The sequence below is a fragment of the Globicephala melas genome, chromosome 8, assembly GCF_963455315.2.
Source record: "Globicephala melas chromosome 8, mGloMel1.2, whole genome shotgun sequence".
In the NCBI taxonomy this organism is placed as follows: Eukaryota; Metazoa; Chordata; class Mammalia; order Artiodactyla; family Delphinidae; genus Globicephala; species Globicephala melas.
Window position 1 is genome coordinate 6,247,905 of NC_083321.1, and position 19,704 is coordinate 6,267,608.

Consider the following 19,704-nt stretch of genomic DNA (forward strand, 5'->3'; position numbering starts at 1 on the left):
GGAAACCGGCCCGCGGTATCCCGGCATGCCTAGCCCCGAGCTGTCCAATTGTGAGCACTCCGACGGGCGCCAGCTGATGACTCATGCGGAAGCGTGGACAGGCTCTCGCCTCAGGAAAAAAGGCTCTCTCGGCGCTTCTGGGAGCTCCGCGGCGGTGGGCAGTACCGGCTGCCTCCGGCACCTCTCAGGGAGTCTCGGACGTGAGGCCGGAGGCCCCACTCCCCGCGGGTGCGTAACGCCAACCCTGGCGCCTGGTTCGCCCTCTCCGGCCAGTGGGTCGGAGCCGGCCCAATCTCCAGGGCCGAAGCGGAGACTTAACCGGCCGGATGCGTGCCGGCGGCCGCGGGACCGGTGCTGGCCGTGGAAGAGCCAGTGATTGTCCCGCCCGCGCCCGCGCGTACGCAGATGGAGCGGGACGGGGGGCTCTCGGCGCGCCGTAGAGGGGCTGTGTTGGCTTCTTCGAGGGTAGGGAAGAATCTTCCTTTCGAGGAGGCCTGCCCTCGACATGCTCACTTTCTGAGAGATAAACTGCCTGTACACAGTGCCTTATAATTTGCTTTTCCATTCCTTATCGCTTGCAATCTTTATTATTCTCTTTTTATACCCAAGGTAAGGAGGGGGAGGTTGTGATTTAATTCAGCTCACCCAGTAGACTCAGACTGCTGGAGAGACCTCCCCCAACCCCTCACCCTTTCTGGTCCGGAAAGGTAGGACTTACCTACCGCTGCATCTTCCAAAATTAATATATTTAACAGTGAAGAGGAATTGCGAAGTTTGGGAAATGCAGGAACTGAGGGTTGAGAATGGGAAAGATGAGGCTGGTTTGGAGAACCGAAGTTTTCAGGTCAGGGTCAGATCATTTGTGAAATCATTGAGGAATGTTTCGAAACTGTCCTCTAGGCTAGGCCAGTTAATTTACTTGAATTGACGTTTGCTACCACTACAGAGGCCGGGGGCTACCAAGAAGTAAGAGCCAATCCCTGCCCTGCAAAAGTTTGTTTGGTTTAATTTGTATTTGCAAATCCTCCAGTCATCGAATGAGTTAGTACTGTGCTAGGCGAATAAAGCGCATGTGCAGCCCAGCCCTGGTGAGGCTTACAGACTGGTTGGGGAGACAGACATGAGAATGGGCCAATAGACATGTAAATAAATAAGGAAGGGTGTCTACACGGAACTAAAGGACTACAAGAGAAGTGCCCAGACAAGCATATCACAGTGAACCAGAAGCCCCCAGTAGACAAAGAGATGATCTGTTGAGAAGACTATTTATTCTTCCTCTTGAGTGATCTTTTGGCCGCACTTGGCACTGTCACGTCTCCTTCATTCTGAAGTTCTCTCCATGCTTTGAGTTTTCCCTCCTCCACCTCTTGCTACTTTCCTTCTGTTTTGCAGGGGTCGCATCATCTGCCCCTTTGGTGACCCTGGGCGTTCCATCACGAGCCCCTTCTCACTCCACACATTCTGCCTTGCTGGTTGCACCCTCTCCCAAGGCCTGAAGAACTCACTATATGTGATGACCAGATCTCTGCAGCCCAGATTTCTCTCTGAGGCTTAGACCCAGGTGCCCCCAACCCTGCCCCTTCTCTCCTTTCGGGGTCTTTGCTCACACTACTTACTCTGGTTAAATGCTCCCTCCCTCAACCAGCTCAGCTCATCTGTCTGGCCCATCTTCCTCTGCCCTCAAAACTGCAGCAGGCTCCAGGTCCCAGTTTAGCTGTCTCTCCCATATGCCCCTCATCTTAGCTCTTCTCACTCCACAGTAATGATCTGCTTCTTGGCCTCTCTCTCATCCAGGAACTTGTAAACTCCTTGAGGTCAGAGACTGTCTTTCTGTCACACTTGTGCCTGCCTCCTACCGTGGTGTCTGATGGTACCTAGCATATATTAGATTTTCAATAAAGATTAAATGAGTGAATAAATGAAGGAATGCTTAACAGTGTTCAGTGTTGCTGAGAAGTCAACCTGAGGTAAGCACCAAAAAATACTGGCATTAGGTACAAGGAGGTCATCTGTTAACTCTGCAGAATCAGTTTCAGCTGAGAGCGATGATACAGAAACAGACTGGAACAAGCGGGAGGTGAAAGTAGGAAGAGCAAGGCCTGGAAAAGGTGGAAAACGGGGGGCGATTGAGTGGAGTGGGGTGAAGTTTTGTGTTTCTGCTTTTTCTATATGGTGGGAAATTCCTGAGCGCGTCTAAAGTTTCATGGGACAGAGCTGTCAAGAGGGAGAGTGGAGGATGCAGAAGACGGGAGCACTGATGACGTGAGGTCTTAGAGGAAGCAGAGGGAGATAGGATTTGAGCACGGTGAGAAGATGAGCATTGTAGAGTGTTCTCAGGAAGAGAAGTGGTGGCATCATAGGCAGAAGGAGCAGCACGGTGGGCGGGGGGCGCTGGGTAGGAAGTGCATGGTATATTTGAGAACTAAGCATTAGAAGGTGGGGTGAAGGAGCCGGACCAGCAGTTCAAGTCCAGTCTATGTAGGGCCTTGAAAGCCCCAGTCAGATGTTTGGGCCCAGTCCCACAGTGGGGAGCCCACCCTTGGCCTTTCCCATGTTATGGATCATCACCTTGGCCACTCTTCCCGGGATTGGGATCACTGGCAGCGTCCAAGGGCATGGGCATTTCTGTGGTTCCCAGGCTTCGGGAGATGTGCAGGCAGGGCCACTTGCACCTGCCCCACCCAGTGTGTGCCCAGGGTGTGGCGAGTCCAGTCACCCCCCCGGTTGTCCCCGTCAGCAGTGAGGCTTGGTTTGACTTCCCAAGTGGCCACTTTCCCGCTCAGAGCTGTGGGCAGTGGCGAGTGATGGCTCCACTCCTACTCCCAGAGCCCAGATGCCCGTCCAGCCTCCAAGCAAAGACACAGAGGAGATGGAAGCAGAGGGCGACTCAGCCGCCGAGATGAATGGGGAGGAGGAAGAGAGCGAGGAGGAACGGAGCGGCAGCCAGACCGAGTCCGAGGAGGAGAGCTCAGGTGAGCCCCACACGCCCGCGTGCCGCCCGCCCCCGCTCTGCCCGCCCTGACTGGCCTCTTGTCCCAGAGATGGACGATGAGGGCTACGAGCGCCGCCGCAGCGAGTGCGTCAGTGAAATGCTGGACCTGGAGAAGCAGTTCTCGGAGCTGAAGGAGAAGTGAGCAAGGGACCCTGGGGCCGGGCAGGGCTGGCTGGGGCCTGCTGTGGAGCGGGTGCTCCGCTCGTGTTTGACGGGCGAGCACACGGGTGCGCGGCTGCCTCTTACCTCCCAGGTTGTTCAGGGAACGGCTGAGTCAGCTGCGGGTGCGGCTGGAGGAGGTGGGAGCTGAGAGGGCGCCCGAATACACAGAGCCTCTCGGGGGGCTGCAGCGGAGCCTCAAGATCCGCATTCAGGTGGCAGGTGTGTGCCCTGTTCCCCTACCAGAAGCCATGGCTCTCTGGCCCCTTCCCCTCTCGTCCCTGCTCTGCCTCACCCGTGCCCCTGGCCCCCCTTTATGGGCCCCTGGGTCCCTGGCCAAGCAGGACCTCCCTCTCCCTCCCTCCACAGGGATTTACAAGGGCTTCTGTCTGGACGTGATCAGGAACAAGTACGAGTGTGAGCTGCAGGGAGCCAAGCAGCACCTGGAGGTGAATGTGCCGGGCGCTGGGTGCTAGGTGGGGACGGAAGTGGCCACCCCGGCCTGCCTGGCTGAGCCACTCCGCCTCTTCCAGAGTGAGAAGCTGCTGCTCTACGACACCCTGCAGGGGGAGCTGCAGGAGCGGATCCAGAGGCTGGAGGAGGACCGCCAGAGCCTGGACATCAGCTCTGGTGAGGCGAGCGGCTGGCTGGGCACCCCTGCCCCAGGCCCTGTGCTTTCAGTGCCTGCCCCCCATCTCGGCCTCAGCTTCCCTGCCTGCACAGGGGGGTTGTAAGAGGACCTGCTTCGTGGTCACTGTGGGGACTGAATGAAAGCAGCCAGGGAAGCGCCTAGCCCAGAGCCTGGCACACAGTGGGGACTCAGGAAGAGCGGGTCCCCTGCCCCCCTGCTCAGTTTCCAGAACGGAGGTGTCATTCTGACACACGCACATGCCATGGCCAAGTCCTCTCCATGTCCACAGGCCGACGTTCATACAGGGCACTGGGGAGGGAGGAATTATTATCGTACCCCTGTCCATGAAACAGATGAAGAAAGCGAGCCTCACAAAATCACAGTGACCTCTTTCCCAGGGTTGAACTCAGCTTCCAACCCCAAGCCCAGGCTTCTCTGCACTGCCCTGGTTGGGGTAGGGGCGCGAGTGATGGGGAAGGGCTGGCCTGGCCCGGGTGAGGGACACAGGCTACAGGGGTGGGGCGTCCTGGGATGGCCGGCACCCCAATCCTGACCCTGGTCTGGGGCACAGAGTGGTGGGATGACAAACTGCACGCCAGAGGCAGCTCGAAGACCTGGGGCTCCGTGCAGCCCAGCAAGAGGAAGAAGGCCCCTCTTGTTTCCGGTATCCTTTCCCCCACGGTGGCCCGAGCTGGGCGAGAGGTCAGGGCGGAGGAGGGTGGAGGGACACGCAAGACAGAGGCAGACCAGACTCATTTATGGTCATCTGGCATCCTGTGGCCATGTCCAGTCAAATCCAGCTGTCAGGGATTTTTTACGGGGTCCTCCTAGGCTGTGTGGACTGTAAAAAAGTAGAAACATCCATCCAGAGATTTCCCCATAATTTCCGGAGTGAGCTCTCCTTTGAGGCCCTTCTGGCTTTCCCATGACGTCCCAGGCTTTCCCACCCCCATGCCTTTGCTGACTTTCCGTTCTCCTATCAGCTGCCTTTGCCCATGTGCCTGCTCAGTGCTCGTCTCGGTTGTTACTTCCTCCACGAAGCCTCTCCTAGTTTCCCCGCCGAAATGGCTATTTAGATATTACCCCTGTACCTAAACTGGGGCACCTGCCTCCCATCTGGGCATGGTCATCTCTGCCCCGCCCCAGGCGTGCGTCCCTTTGGTCCAGGGCCTGCTGTGCCTTCCTCCCTCCTGGCACAGCAGCACGGAGTTGAATTGAATTGAATTCTCTTGTGCACCCCACCCCACCCCTCATATTCCTGCAGCAACCAGATTCTCAGGGCACTGACCTCCTGGTGGTGGGAATCAGGTTCACGCAGGGAGGGAGGGAAGAATCTGGACTGCAGAGACTTGAAGGGTGAATGGGAGGTGAGGGTGTGGAGACATCAGGGGGACAGAGTGGCTGGTCCCCACAGGGGAGTGTGAGACCGAAGGAGGGTTGTTTTCAGGACAGAGGAGACTAGAGTCTCTTTGTAGATGGGGAAAGGGGCCAGATCCCTGAGTGGGTGGCATGGACCTTGGCCTTCTGACCTTGAGACCGGAGAATAGGTGAGGGGAGCTGAGGAGTGGTAGGGTTGAGACTGGAAGGCCCCCTGTGGAGTGGGTGAAATAGGCCATAGCCATGCCACCTCTCCACCCTGCCGAGAACCGGGGGGCCAAGAGGTTGGAGGTGGAGCCTGAGCTCTTAACTAGGTCCTCGGCTCCCTGCCCCGATGTCCACAGCACCGCCTCTTCTGAGTGTTGGAGCTCCCGGGCCAAGGCCCGTCACCTGCCCCCTCCACCAGGCTTCCTGCTTCCTTGACCCCCATTGCAGGCCCTTACATCGTGTACATGCTGCAGGAGATCGACATCCTGGAGGACTGGACAGCCATCAAAAAGGTGGGTCCGGTGCTGCCTGTCTCAGGATGGGGGCTGGCAGTGCAGTGCCCCCTCCCCAACCAGATGCCAGCTTTGGGCTTTGCAGGCGCTCCACGTGTGGACTTCCTGAGGGCCTGGGAAGCTCTCTGCTCAGCCCTCGGCACCCTCTGCCTTCAGCCCAGGTTCCCTGGCATTGCTTGAGCTCACAAGCCTCGTTTGGCCTGAGGCTGTTCCGGAGGAGGGAGTTCCTAGTCTACATCAGCCCCTTGTTGCAGGGCAGGTTTTGATGGGGGTGGGGGTAAAGGGAGGGCAGGAAGGCGGGAAAGCAGCTGGGCTGCCTGAGTCTCTGACTGGAGAGCACATCAAACCTTTGCCTAGAAAGGGTCTTATATCCCGGCAACCCCTCTAGTGCAGCCCGGACCCAGCAGCACCTCCACCTCAGAAAGGCTGATGGTGGAAGGGGGATTTGCCAAGCTGGAGGCAGGCTCTCAGGGGGTTTTCTTCTTACCCACCCAGGCAAGAGCAGCCGTGTCCCCTCAGAAGAGAAAATCAGATGGTAAGAACCAGCAGGGTCGGGACTTCCCTGACGGTCCAGTGGTTAAGACTCCACGCTTCCACTGCAGGGGGCGCGGGTTTGATCCCTGGTCAAAAAAACCCACAAACTACTGGGGTTGTTCTTCCTCCCCCAGCCCAGCCTCCAGGAAAGGAGCCCAGAGGGAGGCAGGGACTGTGTCAGATCAGTGACCTGAGAGAGTCAGGACGGTCTGGGTGTGAGGGCATTGTGGGAGCTACGGTGGGGGTGAGTAATGGGGCTAGGTGATGGACCCGCCCCGCCAGCTCTGGTTAGGGAGGGTGGAGTGCTGAGCCCTAGCAGCCGGCCTGGCGGGCCCAGAGTACCAGAGAGGCCCAGGAATCAGCGGTGTGGAGCTGACCTGTGCCCTCCTGGCCTTGCCTGCTCTGGGCCAGACTGAGGCCACTCCTCTCAGTGCCGCACATGAAGTGCCTGCTTCCCTCTTGGTTCGGCGTCCTCTCACCTGCAGTGGTTTTTCCCTTCCTGTGTACCCCCAGGACCTTGACCCTGCTGTTCACAGCCAGGGGGCCCTTGGAGCAGCTGGCAGCAAACCCAGCATTTGAACTTACCTGCTGCAGAAAGGCAGACTGACAGGCCCCTCAGCGTCTGCCCAGCCAGCCCTGCAGTGCTGCTGTGGCCCTCCCCTCCAGCCGCCACTGGTCTGGACTCCTCCTCTGCCCCTCCTCGGGGCCCTGTTCAACTGTGGCCTGGAGCTGCCTTAGCCAGGCAACACTGTCTCCTCCATCCCCGGCCAGCCCACCACCTGCCCCCACCGAAGGTCAGCCTTCGCGGTGCCCTCCCTGATGATGATGTGTCTCATCTTAAGCCAAAGTAACATCCTTTCTGCTGACCTTGGACCCGGCTCCCTAGTCACCGAGCCAGTGAGCTGGGTCCCACTTCGCGGGAACTCTGGGTCAGAAATGATATTTGGGGGACCTTTGTGTCCTGGCTGTTGTTGGAGGTGAGCAGGCAGGCTCCCCAGGTCTTCCTTCTCAAGGCGGTTCCTGGTGTCCGCCTCCCAGATTTCAGGGACTGGAATTAAAACCTTTTCTGGGACTCTGGCGTGACCGGCGTGTGTCTAATTTACCTTGCAAGGGAATCAGGGCTCTCATGGAGAGTGCTTGTGACAGGCAGTCTCTTCTGGGGTCCCTGGTACCTCTTCTCACTGCCTAGCGGGAGCCTACCCACTCGAACTTGGAGTATAGGCTGGGGAAGGGGGGTTCTCCCACTTGCCTGCTCCCCAGAGGTTGGGGGGCTGGGCCCTGGACTGCCTGGTGCTGGTGAGCAACGTCTGAAGCAACATGTGGCACAGGCAGAGCACGTGGCCTTGGGTGGGGACGGGGACTGGGTACTCGGTGCTTGGAGACTGGATCATGTCTGCACCTGCCCCAGTCACTTGGCAGATTGGCAAGGCAGGCTGGCAGAGCCTGTGTGCGTGGGAGGCAGCTGGCAGCAGCGCCATGTTCTGACGACCTCACAGCCAGACTCCCCCCTGTTTAGCGCTGACTGTTAGAACCGCCCCCAGAACCTCAGTTAAGCAAAGAGGTTAGTTTCCATGGAGACACAGCATCCTTTCTCCACGGCAACCTGAAATCCCAAAACGCAAGTTAAGCTCAGGAATGCGTCATCGGTGACCTGTAGGGGGCGCTCTCCCACAAGGCTGAGCTCAAGACCGTGGACAGATGAGCAGTTGACCACAGACCTAAAGATGCCCCAAAGGCGAGGCCTGTGGGGACCTAGATAGGCCCTGCTTAACCCCTTTCTGCCCACCTGTATGATTCGAGGAGGCTGGCAAGGCTTTAGGACGCACTGTGTGGAGGTGGTAGCCCCACAGCTGGGGCCCTCGGAGGGCCACTTGCATGGAGACGATCCCTGCCCCCAGAGGCTGGGCCCAGAACAGAGGAAGCAGGCACTGCCCGGGCTGAGTGGACACACAAGAGTTAACTGGCGGCTGTGACAGGGCGAACCGCCCTCAGGAAGTGTTACTCACCACTGGGAATGTGAGTGCTCTTGCCTTGGGGGCTGGATTCTCTTCCTGAGTCCCCGGAGATACCGAAGGAGCTCCCAGCCATGGAAGCCCCTGGAGAGTCTGGAGCAGGCCTTCTCGGAGCCCCCAGCCCAACCAGCTTCGCACCTGGGCACCTGGAGAGAGAAAAGTTAGTGAAGTTGGAAGGGCAACCCGGTGGGGCAGGGGCGGGGGGACCACAGAACTGGGTCTGTCCTGGGCAAGGAGGGGGAGAGGGTTGGGCAAGGTTCCCAGCCCCTGGCCCCCTGCTCAGGTCTGGCGCCTGCCCCCAGGCCAGCGCAGGACCCGCTGTACGATGTGCCTGATGTCGGCGGGGCACGAGCAGGTGGGCCTCAGCAGCCCGGGCGCACCGTGAGCCTGCGGGAGCGCCTGCTGCTTACCCGGCCCGTGTGGCTGCAGCTGCGGGCCAACGCCGCGGCCGCGCTGCACGTGCTGAGGACCGAGCCCCCCGGGGTGAGTCTTCCCCCACCCCTGGGGCTGGTGGCCGAGGGTGGGAGGGAGCGGGGCTGGACGCGGAGGTCCTGAGCCTCCGACCCCTGTCGACTCGCAGACATTCCTGGTACGGAAATCTAACACTCGCCAGTGCCAAGCCTTGTGCATGCGGCTGCCCGAGGCCAGCGGCCCCTCCTTCGTCTCCAGCCACTACATCCAGGAGAGCCCTGGGGGTGAGAGGGACCGGCCTGGAGGGAGGGGCTGGAAACCATCAAGGCAGGGCACCGGGGTTCCCCAGAGAACAACCTCACTTCCCGTCTCTCAGGCGTCTCCTTGGAGGGCTCAGAGCTTGTGTTCCTGGACCTGGTCCAGCTCATCTGTGCCTACTGCCACACCCGGTGAGCCTGCCTGCAGGGCGCCTGCTGTCCATGGGGCCCTACTCCCTGGGATACCCTGTCCTCCTCCCACACAGACGCTCTCAGTGCCCACAGCCCGGAGCTTTCCTCACTCCTGACTTTTTGCTCCCCTCTCCGGCCTCAGGGACATTCTTCTCCTCCCGCTTCAGCTCCCCAGAGCCATCTGCCAGGCAGCCACCCGCAAGGAGCTGGAAGCCATCTCCCATCTGGGCATTGGTAAGGGCTCCCCTGCTACACATTGCTCAGATGGACAAGCTGAGGCCAAGAGGGAAAGGGAAGGCATGGGCACACAGCCTGAAGCCTGTGCCTTTCCCTCGGTTGGGCCCCCTCCCTGAACCCCCTGAGGCCCCAACCTGTTTCTCTTCCCTAGAGTTCTGGAGCTCCTCCCTCAACACCAAGGCTCAGCCAGGCCCATCTGAAGGCCCACTGCTGCCCAGGCTGAAGCCCCGGTCCCCACAAGAGCTGGACCAGGGCACTGGAGCTGCCTTGTGTTTCTTCAACCCCTTGTTCCCAGGGGACCTGGGCCCCACCAAGCGGGAGAAATTCAAGAGGAGCTTCAAAGTGCGTGTGTCCACAGAGACCTCCAGCCCCCTGTCTCCACCAGCTGTGCCGCCTCCCCCAGTCCCAGTGCTGCCAGGGACAGCCCCCAACCAGACAGAAAGGTTGCCCTCTCGCCAGCTGCTGCGGAGGGAGAGCTCAGTGGGGTACCGTGTGCCAGGGGGCACCGGCCCCAGCCTCCCGCCACTGCCTTCCCTCCAGGAGGTGGATTGCGGCTCCCCCAGCAGCTCAGAGGAGGAGGGGGTGCCAGGGTCCCAGGGGAGCCCAGCAACCTCACCCCGCCTGGGCCGCCGGCGGCCGCTGCTTCGGTCCATGAGCGCTGCCTTCTGCTCCCTGCTGGCGCCCGAGCGGCAGGTGGGCCGGGCAGCCGCAGCGCTGATGCAGGACCGACACACAGCCGTGGGCCAGCTGGTGCAGGACCTACTGACCCAGGTGCGGGCCGGCCCTGAGACCCAGGAGCTGCAGGGTATCCGCGAGGCGCTGAGCCGGGCCCGAGCCATGCTGAGCGCGGAGCTGGGCCCGGAGAAGCTGCTGCCACCAGAAAGGCTGGGTGAGACTCCAGCCCGGGGCTCTGCCGGTTCAGCACTATCTCCGCATTCCACTCTCTCTGCCTCCCCACACTGCCAGCCTGTCTCTCAGTCTGTTCTGCGGCTTTACAAACCCACCTTGTCTCACCACCATTCAAGCAAATTCTGTCCACCGCCTGCCTGCCTGTCACCAAGTTTCCAAATCTTTTTTTAATTTATTATTTATTTTATTTATGGCCGCGTTGGGTCTTCGTTGCTGCATGCAGGCTTTCTGTAGCTGCCGCGAGCAGGGGCTTCTCTTTGTTGTGGTGAGCAGGCTTCTCATTGTGGTGGCTTCTCTTGTTGTGGAGCACGGGCTCTAGGCTTACGGGCTTCAGTAGTTGTGGCGCACAGGGTCAGTAGTTGTGGCACACGGGCTTAGTTGCTCCGCGGCACGTGGGATCTTCCCGGACCAGGGATCGAACCTGTGTCCCCTGCACTGGCAGGTGGATTCTTAACCACTGCGCCACCAGGGAAGTCCCAAGGTTCCTCCTCTTTTTCATCCCTCTCCTCTCCTGATCATGCCCTTCCTCCCAGGGACTCTGCCCCCCTGGTTCCCCTGACCCCAGCCTACCTCTCCCCCGCAGAATGCGTCCTGGAGAAGTCGCTGCATCGCTCCGTGCTCAAGCCTCTCCGGCCCATCCTGGTGGCCCGCCTGCGGCGCCGTCTTTCCACCAACGGCTCCCTGGGCCGCCTGGCTGAAGGCCTCTGCCTGGCCCGGGCCCAGGGCCCCAGAGCCTTTGGGTCCCACTTAAGCCTGCCCTCCCCAGTAGAGATGGAACAGGTGCGCCAGAAGCTACTGCAGCTACTTCGTGCCTACTCACCCAGCGCCCAGGTCAAGCGGCTCCTGCAGGCCTGCAAGCTGCTCTACACAGCCTTGAGGACCCAGGCAGGTATGCCCCCTCCCACCACCTCCCACTGGCTCCTGCCAAGTCAGAGGCAGGCCACCAGGCAGAGGCTCCAGGAATGGCACAGCAGGGAGGGGGGAAAAAAAAAAAAAAGGGTCCAACCCTCCCATTTCACAGATGGTAAAACTGTGGCCCAGAAAGCAGAGTATCCACTCCCCAGGCCTTGCCCCCTGGTTGCCATAGAGACCACAGTGCCCAAGGCCTGGCAGGCGGAGGGGAGGGTCCTTGTCTAAGATAAGTAGTGGATTCTGACCCTGGGGTCCCAGAGGAGCCTGAAGCTTCCTCCTCCACCACCACAGGGGAGGGTGCAGGGGCCGATGAATTCCTCCCACTGCTGAGCCTCGTCCTGGCCCAGTGCGACCTTCCTGAGCTGCTGCTGGAGGCCGAGTACATGTCAGAGCTGCTGGAGCCTGCCTTGCTCACTGGAGAGGGTGAGGAACCCCACACACGCCCCTTCTGTCTGGGTGGGGCTGGGGCGCCCTGACTGAGCAGAGGAGGCAGAAGGAGCAGGTCACTCACGCCCAGCCTGAGCCGCATTCCTCCCCTTGTGTCCCAGGCGGCTACTACCTGACCAGCCTCTCGGCCAGCCTGGTCCTGCTGAGTGGCCTGAACGAGGCCCACACCCTCCCGCTGAGCCCCTCGCAGGAGCTGCAGTCCTCCCTCAGCCTCTGGGAGCAGCGCCGCCTGCCCGCCACCCACAGCTTCCAGGTAACAGGACTGGCCACCCCCGGGGGGAGTCTGGCATTGTCTGGCGCAGTCCTCTCCTTTGCCCAATGAGACCCAGGAAAGGAGGGGGAAGGGGAAAGGCCAGTCCTGCATTAGCCCACGACAGAAACAGCGCCCCGTGCGTAACACACGTCCGAGCCAGGCTTTCTGGAGGCTGCGTTCCACGAGCCGGCACTGTGCTCAGTGCTCTGGCGGCTCAGCCTTGAATCTTCACAGAAACTCTGAAGTGGGATCATTATTATCCCCATTTTACAGATGAGGAAACTGAGACATGACATGGGGAGGGAAAGGGACACAGGCAGATCCTGGCTTCTGGCCCCCAACTGGACTCAGGCTTCCAGCCCGTGACCCCCATACCCTCCCATCTGGGCTCAGGCGTGGTGTCCTCAGAGCCAAACAGCATCTCTGCCCTTCACCCTCCTTCCATGCAGTCAAGAGACCCTTTCTAGCCTTGGCTAAGAGTCCAGATTTGATAGCCAGATCCTGGATCCAAATGCTGGCTCTGCTGCTTTTTGGCTCTGGGAGCTTGGGCAAGTTATATAACCTCTTTGTGCCTCAATTTTCTTGTCTATAAAATGGGGTAATAGTATCTACCTCCTGGGGTTGATATTTGGATGAAATGGGTTAATTCAGGACAAGTACTGAGGGCGCAGAGTAAGCTCTACCTGAGTAGGATTGTTAGGCTGTAGAGGCCTGCTGGGGCGTCCTTCCAGCCTGCAGCTGTGACCCGCTAGCCCAAGCACATCCCTCCCTTCCTCAGAGCCCCTGCTCAGAGCTCACCTTATTCACAAAGCTTTTGCCACTGGTTCTACCACTGGATATGTACCATCCCAGCCCTGTTCCTGCAGAGCTTCTACTGAGACCTCAAGCTTTGCAGCCAGATTCGCACCAGGCAGGACTGAGTTCTTGATTTTGCTTCTCCTGCACAGCACCTCCTCCGCGTAGCCTATCAGGACCCCAGCAGTGGCTGTACCTCCAAGACGCTAGCCGTGCCCCCAGGGGCCTCGATTGCCATGCTGAATAAGCTCTGTGCCACCAAGTTCCGGGTGACCCAGCCTGATACTTTCAGCCTCTTCCTATACAAGGAGGAGGACTACCACCGCCTGCCCCCCGGAGCCCTGGCCCACCAGCTCCCCACCACCGGCTACCTCATCTATCGCCGGACAGAGTGGCGCGAGACCCAGGGCACCTCCCCGGGGGCTGCCCCAGAGGAGGGCAGTGGGAGGCCAGAGGCAGAGGGCAGGGAGCAGGAGAAAGGGGGCTGGGGAGATGGGGACACCAAGGTCAAAGCCAGTCCCAGGGACAGCAGGGGAGAGTCTGAGACGATGGCCGAGGGGGGCGAGGACCAGGCCAGGGGAGGCCCTGCCCAGCCAAGGGGGCCAGAGGCTGAGGGAAGCCAGGCAGCAGAGGAGTAGCTGGGAGTGGGCAGAAGGGCCATTTGGGGCAGAAAACTCTGAGCCTGGGGGGAAGGCCTTTCAGAGCCATCCACCCCACTGGCCAAGGCACAGCCCCCTAGTCTTCCCCACCCCGGGCCGCTCCGTGTCTGCCACCTCCTCTGACTGTCTAGCCCTCTGATCACACCTGCTGGGAGGTGCCTGGACTGGCCACATCTGGGCACTGGAGTAAAGCCCAGGGGGTTTTGGGGGGGGGCCCAGACGAAGGGCCCAAGGCCCCTTGGCCTCTCATCCTTCTCCCCCAGCTGGAGGCCAGCCGTCCCGCAGTGGTGAGTGTGCCCAACAGGGGACAAATCAAACAGGGGCCTGACCTCTGGCAGTGGAGGGTGGGGCTTCAAGGCCCTGAAAGGCCCCACCCACTCCTGGGTGTCAGGAGGATTTGGGGAGGCAGCAAGATGTTGGGGCCCAGTGCTGCCCAGACCACCTGGAGGCCAAGCACCTCCGAACCTCAGTGTCCTCGTCTGTGAAGTCGGGGTGCTACTGCTGCCCTGCCTTCTCCCAGAAGTCTTCCATGGGTCAGAATGGATGGTTTTGTGGCAAAGCAGAGCTCAGACTAGGGGAAAGGGGAGGGAAGGAGGTTGGATGCTAGCAACACACATACACACACCTCTCCAAGGGTCTGTTCTTCACTCTCACAGAAGGGAGAGGCTCTCCAGGCAGCCCTGGGGACTGGGTCGGGTCCAGCTGAGAGAACACCCACATTCTGGTCTTTCCCCAAGATGGGAAGTCCTCCCAGGCACTGTGATGTCCCAAGGGAATGGGACAGAGGAGACAGGCTTCTGAAGTGAGGTGAGGATTCGGAAATCATCTTCTCTGCACTTGACTCTCTTGGACCTCACAAGAGCTTTACGGGACACAGGGCCTGGCTTTTTACCCACTGAGGCTTGGGAAAGTGACTCCTAAGACACCACACAGGAGGCCATTGGGATCCCCACACCCAAACCAGGGGTCAGGTTCCAGCTACTCCTTGTGTTCTAAACCACCAGTAAATTAACCCTCAAGGTCCGGTAGACCCCAAAGGGAGGCCTGGATCAGGCAACAAATGAGCAAAGAAAATACCAGCAACAACCACAAGGGGGTGCACATGGCTCAGGAAGCTGCCAAGAGGGTGACCTGATGGACGAACGCAGCTCCAGGGCAGCGGCAGTGTAGGTGGTCACGGGGTTTGCAGTCTGGCAGCTGCCAGGCAACTTGGGGACAGTGCCAGGGCCAAGACCTCTGGCCCTCAGCTGTCTTGGGAGTCAGGGGTCTGAATGAGGCCAGCCTCAGGGGACCACTCCCTGGGAAGGAACTAGCCCCTGGTGGAAGGAGGACCCTAGCCAGTCTCTGAGGTGCTCCCTCAGACACTGAGCACAAAGGGACATCAGCTCATATATCAGACATGACAGCTGGAAGGTAGAAATCCTGGACATTGGGATTTCAGACCCTCCAGATACAGCCCAGGTTGCAGGGCTCCCAAATTTCTCACTAGGCCATCAGCAGCTCTAACTTCCCCCACTTCTACCCGCCCCCCACAAGCTTCTCGCTGGTGGGGAGTCTCCCTTCACTCTTTTGTATGTCCCCCCCAGTCCCGCACCCACCCGAGTGCCCTGTACAGTGCTGGGCACTCCACAGGCGCACAATAAATGTTGTCCACTAATTGGAGTTTGATAACTAAGAGGGAAGGGCAGCGGGCTGGGAGGTTAAGGGAGGGCTGGGTTCTGGGAACCAAACACAGGATGTCTCAAGTTCAGTCTCAGAGGAAGGACCTGGAATGGTTGCAGGGGGTGTTCAGAGAACCCCAGGGCCGGATGAAGAGCTGGTCTCATGGGAACTAGGGCTGGCTGAGGCTTCTGGGCCCCTGCGAGGGGGCCTCTGCAAGCCCTTCCCACCTCCTTCCCATGCTCAGTCCTAATTCCTGGCTCTGAGAATTCAGCATGCCCCCAGCAGTGGCTCATTGGAGCACTGCCAGGCCCTGCCTGCTCCCTGAATCTTCTGGTTTACCTTCTGAAGAAATTCTGATGGGTTAGGGGTCCCGGCCAGATAAATCAGCATGACCAAGGGTCATGAGACAGGGGTTGGGGCTCCAGGCAGGGCAGGCAATGACAGGCTGGTCTAGAACTGATCTTATTGTCCCCATTTTATAGATGAGGAAACTGAGGCTTGCTCAGGCAAAGTGGCTTGTTACAGGGCAGAGGACTCAGACACCAGGTTCCGTGGAGCTTCGGATTCTGCAATCCTCCAAAACAGAAGGAGTTGTTTACTCATCCACTCAGCAATCTGTTGTGTCCGTATGGACCAAGCATCCGCAGCCCCAGCCAGAGGGAGACAGCTGTGATCTGGGCAGTAACGGCCTACTGTGCGCTCGGACTCCGTACTGCCCCCCCCCACACTCCCACTACTGCCTTCCACCTTTGGCCTTCTGGAAGAGGAAGTCAGGGCTCTGAGAGGTGCCGTGCCATTTCCAGCATCCACTGCTGCAGGGCAGGGCTGGAACCCTGACGCTTGGATCTCTGGAGGAGCAGCAGAGTCATTTCCTCACTTGGAAATGTTGCACTTATCACCTCACAGTAGTTCCCTGTGTGAGTTTGTTTATTGTCTGTCTTCCTCACCAGAAGGCCAGAGCCAAGTCGGCCTTGTTCCCTGCTGAATCTTGGGGGCCTAGAACAATGCCTGGCCCGGAACTGGCATGTAGTAAATATATGTGGAGTGATTGAAGACTCAGCCTAACTGTTCATCCCATGGCTTGGGACATGGGGCGGCACATCCTCCATTGCTGCCACCAGGGGGCGGGCGTGCCCCACTCCCAGTCACATGCCAGGTTCCCTTCTCTCCTGAGGCCCCCCCGGGGACCCAGGGCATTCAGAGGACCTGTGCAGGGCCTGGTGCCAGGAAGGGCCCTGGGACCGTCCTGCGAATGGGGATCCTGCTAATGGAGGTTGGGAAGGGAATGAGAGAGCGGCCTCTTCCCCCCAGGGCTCTCTGGCCAGGCAGGCTCAGGAGCCAGGCCTGTGGGGTGGCCTGAGAGAGGACCCTGCCAGGGTGGTGAGGAAAGCGGTCATTGAGACCCACAACACCCTGACTCAATTTCAACACCAAGCAGTTAACTCCCCGCCATGGCCTTGTGACCGCCTTCATGCCCACAACTTAACACGCAAACGCCCTGACTCAACTTCAACACCAAGCAGTTAACTCCCCGCCATGGCCTTGTGACCGCCTTCATGTCCACAGCTTAACACGCAAACACCCTGACTCACATTTGCACACAGGCTGTGTGACACCCTGCCCTGCCAGGGTCACCTACAGTGAAGCCTGAGCACCGCCACCCTTAACAGGAACACCCAGAGTGTTAGGACACCCTGACACGGTTAGCCATTCATGCCCTGCAGGATGGGACACAGTGACACACATTGGCCCCTCCTCTGAGCCACACCCTGACGCAGACATCCCTAGATCTGCAAACTCAGAGATATTCCCTCACACTCTCCCTCTCGGGTTCAGAATGTGACACCCTGACGCACATACATGGAGACAGGCCAACACAGAGACATGTGGTGACCTGCTCCACAAGGACCCTCATGGCACGCTTACACCTACCCTTGCAGGACTGCCGCTGACATACCCAAGGCCCCCTCTCGGACATGCCTGCTGCTTCCCACGCTGCACAGGCGTGGAAGTGCAGACACACACACAAACTCAGAGACAAGTGCAGACACACACAGAGATACACATACAACATAACGACACACATACATTTTTGATGATGCAAAAGAGGTCCAAGTCCTTCTCCTGACTAATCTCACCCCCAGCCGTGGCCTATCCCTGCCACCACTCAGCTACCCCACCCCATGGTGGACCCTGCTGGGGGCTGGGAGTTGCTGAGAAGACCCTCTTGGGGGCGTGGTGACCCCACTGGCCAGGCAGAAGGCAGAGGCCGGCAGCACTGGGTGGGGAGGCCTGAGCTCATCAGATTCCAGCCTGAGTGATTCACGGGAAGTGCCTGGGGAAGCGGGGGGGAGACTGGTCCAGGGGCAGGGGCTTTGGAGGCCTGGGTGGGCTTCAGATCAGAGGGTCTCGGGTCCAGAGCAAGCCTCTGGTCTGGGAGGGGGGCTTCCCGAGGGGGTGGCCCAGGCTGAAGGGGTGTCTGCTGGGTCTGGCTCCTGGGAGGGGCTTAGGACACAGATCTGAGTCGCAGGATGAGACAATCAGTCCCTCCTGCCCACCCCGCCCATGGCCTGGGCCCCTGACCCCGTGCCTTCCTGGCCCCAGCAGCTGGGTGTCTTTAGCAGGGGTTAGGCCAAGGGTGGGGGGGCAGGGGTGGGGTGACCTTCACGGCCATCTTGGCCCCTTGGGCCCTGGGGCAGGCAGCCCGAGTGGCCCCCAGAGGCCTCGAGGGGCTGAACCAGCCTGGCCCAGTCGGGGCCGACAGGGTTACAGACCCTCGCTGCCCTGCCAGGCAAGACCTCTGCCAGAGAGCTGAGAACGCGCTCCTGTCCCAGCGCCAGGGATGTTTTCCTGCTGAGATGCAGCCCTCTGCTCCTGCTGGCCCCGGAGCCCCTGCCTCCCAGGCCGGGCTGATGCTCAGAGGACACAGCTGCTCCTGCAGGGTGACAGAAAGAAAGAAAGGAGGGGACAGGGCGGGGGTGCAGGAAGTGCCTTTCTTGGAACTCTGCACCAAAATAGCCCACTCTGTTCCTACTCTGGGTCTCAGTGTCCCCACGGGGGAGGTGTGTGTCACCAAGGAGACCCTCACCAGGGAGGGGCCTGAGCTGACCTCAGTCTGGCTTCTGCCCGCCATCTTCCCACCCCTCCCACCCCCGACAGCCCTCACCACCCCCGCCTCGGGCTCTGCTCCACTTTGAAGTCCTAACGTAAATACCATGTCTGCTTGGGTTCCCCTTCCCAGCCCGGTCACAGCCCCCAGACCTGGCTCCCACCCCAGCCAGCACTGGGGGTGCGAGCTGGGGGAGAGGAGCGAGGGAGGCCTGGACCACCCAGGGAAGGTGGCGAGCCAGAGACCCGGGGACAGGACCAGGGAGACAGAGCGGGTGAGACACCAGAGATGGAGAGGGGGGAACAGAAGAGGGCAGAGAACAGAGAGACCCCAGAAACCAACAAGGTGACAATGCTGGGGACAGGAGAGGAGAAAGAGGGACCCCAGAGACAGACAGGGGAGCTAGAGACCCCGACAGAGAGGGAAGAGGGGAACAGGGAGGAAGAGACCCTGCAGTCAGAGGGAGGGACAGTGAGACACAGAGGTCCCCGGGGAATGTGAACGGGCAGGAAGAGAAGGGGAAAGTTCCAGGTGCCAGTGGAGACGGCAGGGGCGGAGACCAGGGTAGCAATGGAAAGAATGTGGTGGAAAGAGAAATGTCCCTGGAGACAGGATGACCAACCATCTTTGTTTGCCCGGGGCTGAGGGGGCTCCAGGGACACAGCACTTGCAGTGCTGAGACCAGGCAAGTCCTCAGCAAACGGGGAAGAGTGGGTCACCCTGGGTGGCAGGCCTTTGCCAGATGCCACAGGGATCAGAGTCCACTCGCATAGGTACCCTTCACACAGATGAGGAAGCTGTGGCCCGAGAAGGGCCATCCGGGACGTCCCTGGAGCACATGGCAGGGCCAAGGCAGGACCAGCTTCAGGGATGCTCCATGGAGCTGCACGGGCAAAGGGCTCCAGAGGGAGGACAAGAACAGTGAGGGCCGGGAGAGCACCTGTCCTGGGATCCCCAGGCTCGGGTACAGTCCCCGCTCTGCCTCCGCCTGTGTGACCTAGGGCAAGCCTCGTCCCTCTCTGGGCCGTGTGAACACTGAGTGGAAGGGCCGGGCCCCTCTAGCTCTGATGGGAGCTCCAGGACTCATGGCCCCCTGGGCAGATGTGGCCAGATGTTCAGGTCAGGCATCTGCCAGGAGAGAGACTGGGGCTCCAGCTGGGCCCAGGTTGGGCAATCCAGGGGCAGCCATATGCTTCTCCCCTCACAGCTGTGGGCACACGTGCGGGCCCTCGAGGACACACACGTCACCCAGCTGTGCACACCCACAGCAGTGCCAGGCTTTCACAAGCGTGCGCGCATGCTCACACACACACACACACACACACACACGGTCATGCACAGACACCAAGGTACATCCACAAACACACAGTCTCTCTGTATGACAAAGACACCTCTGCCCCACCTCAGCCCCCTCCAGCTGTCAGAATCCTTTACCCCAGGGGCCAGGCCTGGAAGACAACCCTTCATCCTGGGTCCCACCTTCTCCAAGCCTCTCTCTCCCACCCTGTCTGGTCCAGCAACACACCCCTCCTGTGGGTCTCTCCCATCCAGAAGCACACAGGGTGTGGCACAGCACGTGGGGCAGGGGAGGGGGCCGCAATCAACCCCCTCCTTCCCAGATTCCCCTCCCTCCCCACTCCTGCCCTGGGACCTCTC

At 60.0% G+C, this 19,704-nt stretch overlaps 2 protein-coding genes across 8 annotated transcripts; both read left to right on the forward strand.

Moving 5' to 3' along the window:
• The first annotated feature begins 76 nt into the window (after positions 1 to 76).
• On the forward strand, positions 77 to 6,842 carry BRMS1 (BRMS1 transcriptional repressor and anoikis regulator). Of its 7 annotated transcripts, XM_030833517.3 has the most exons (11): positions 77 to 228; positions 2,827 to 2,972; positions 3,040 to 3,130; positions 3,246 to 3,373; positions 3,521 to 3,600; positions 3,685 to 3,781; positions 4,354 to 4,446; positions 5,595 to 5,659; positions 6,155 to 6,194; positions 6,328 to 6,437; positions 6,707 to 6,803. In XM_030833517.3, exons 1-11 carry the CDS (start codon positions 77 to 79, stop codon positions 6,770 to 6,772), a joined length of 1,068 nt encoding a protein of 355 aa, XP_030689377.2. In that variant the 3' UTR covers positions 6,773 to 6,803. The 7 variants fall into 7 exon arrangements, with proteins under 7 accessions (XP_030689377.2, XP_069902189.1, XP_030689381.3 ...); XM_070046088.1 differs by lacking the exon at positions 6,707 to 6,803 and having other exon boundaries at positions 6,328 to 6,692; XM_030833521.3 differs by lacking the exon at positions 6,328 to 6,437 and having other exon boundaries at positions 99 to 228; positions 6,707 to 6,842.
• A 1,391-nt stretch (positions 6,843 to 8,233) lies between these two features.
• Positions 8,234 to 13,389, forward strand: RIN1 (Ras and Rab interactor 1). Its single transcript, XM_030833510.3, has 10 exons — positions 8,234 to 8,365; positions 8,508 to 8,688; positions 8,786 to 8,900; positions 8,993 to 9,065; positions 9,208 to 9,299; positions 9,454 to 10,191; positions 10,795 to 11,100; positions 11,415 to 11,546; positions 11,672 to 11,823; positions 12,771 to 13,389. Exons 1-10 carry the CDS (start codon positions 8,280 to 8,282, stop codon positions 13,254 to 13,256), a joined length of 2,361 nt encoding a protein of 786 aa, XP_030689370.1. The 5' UTR covers positions 8,234 to 8,279; the 3' UTR covers positions 13,257 to 13,389.
• Positions 13,390 to 19,704: the final 6,315 nt, after the last annotated feature.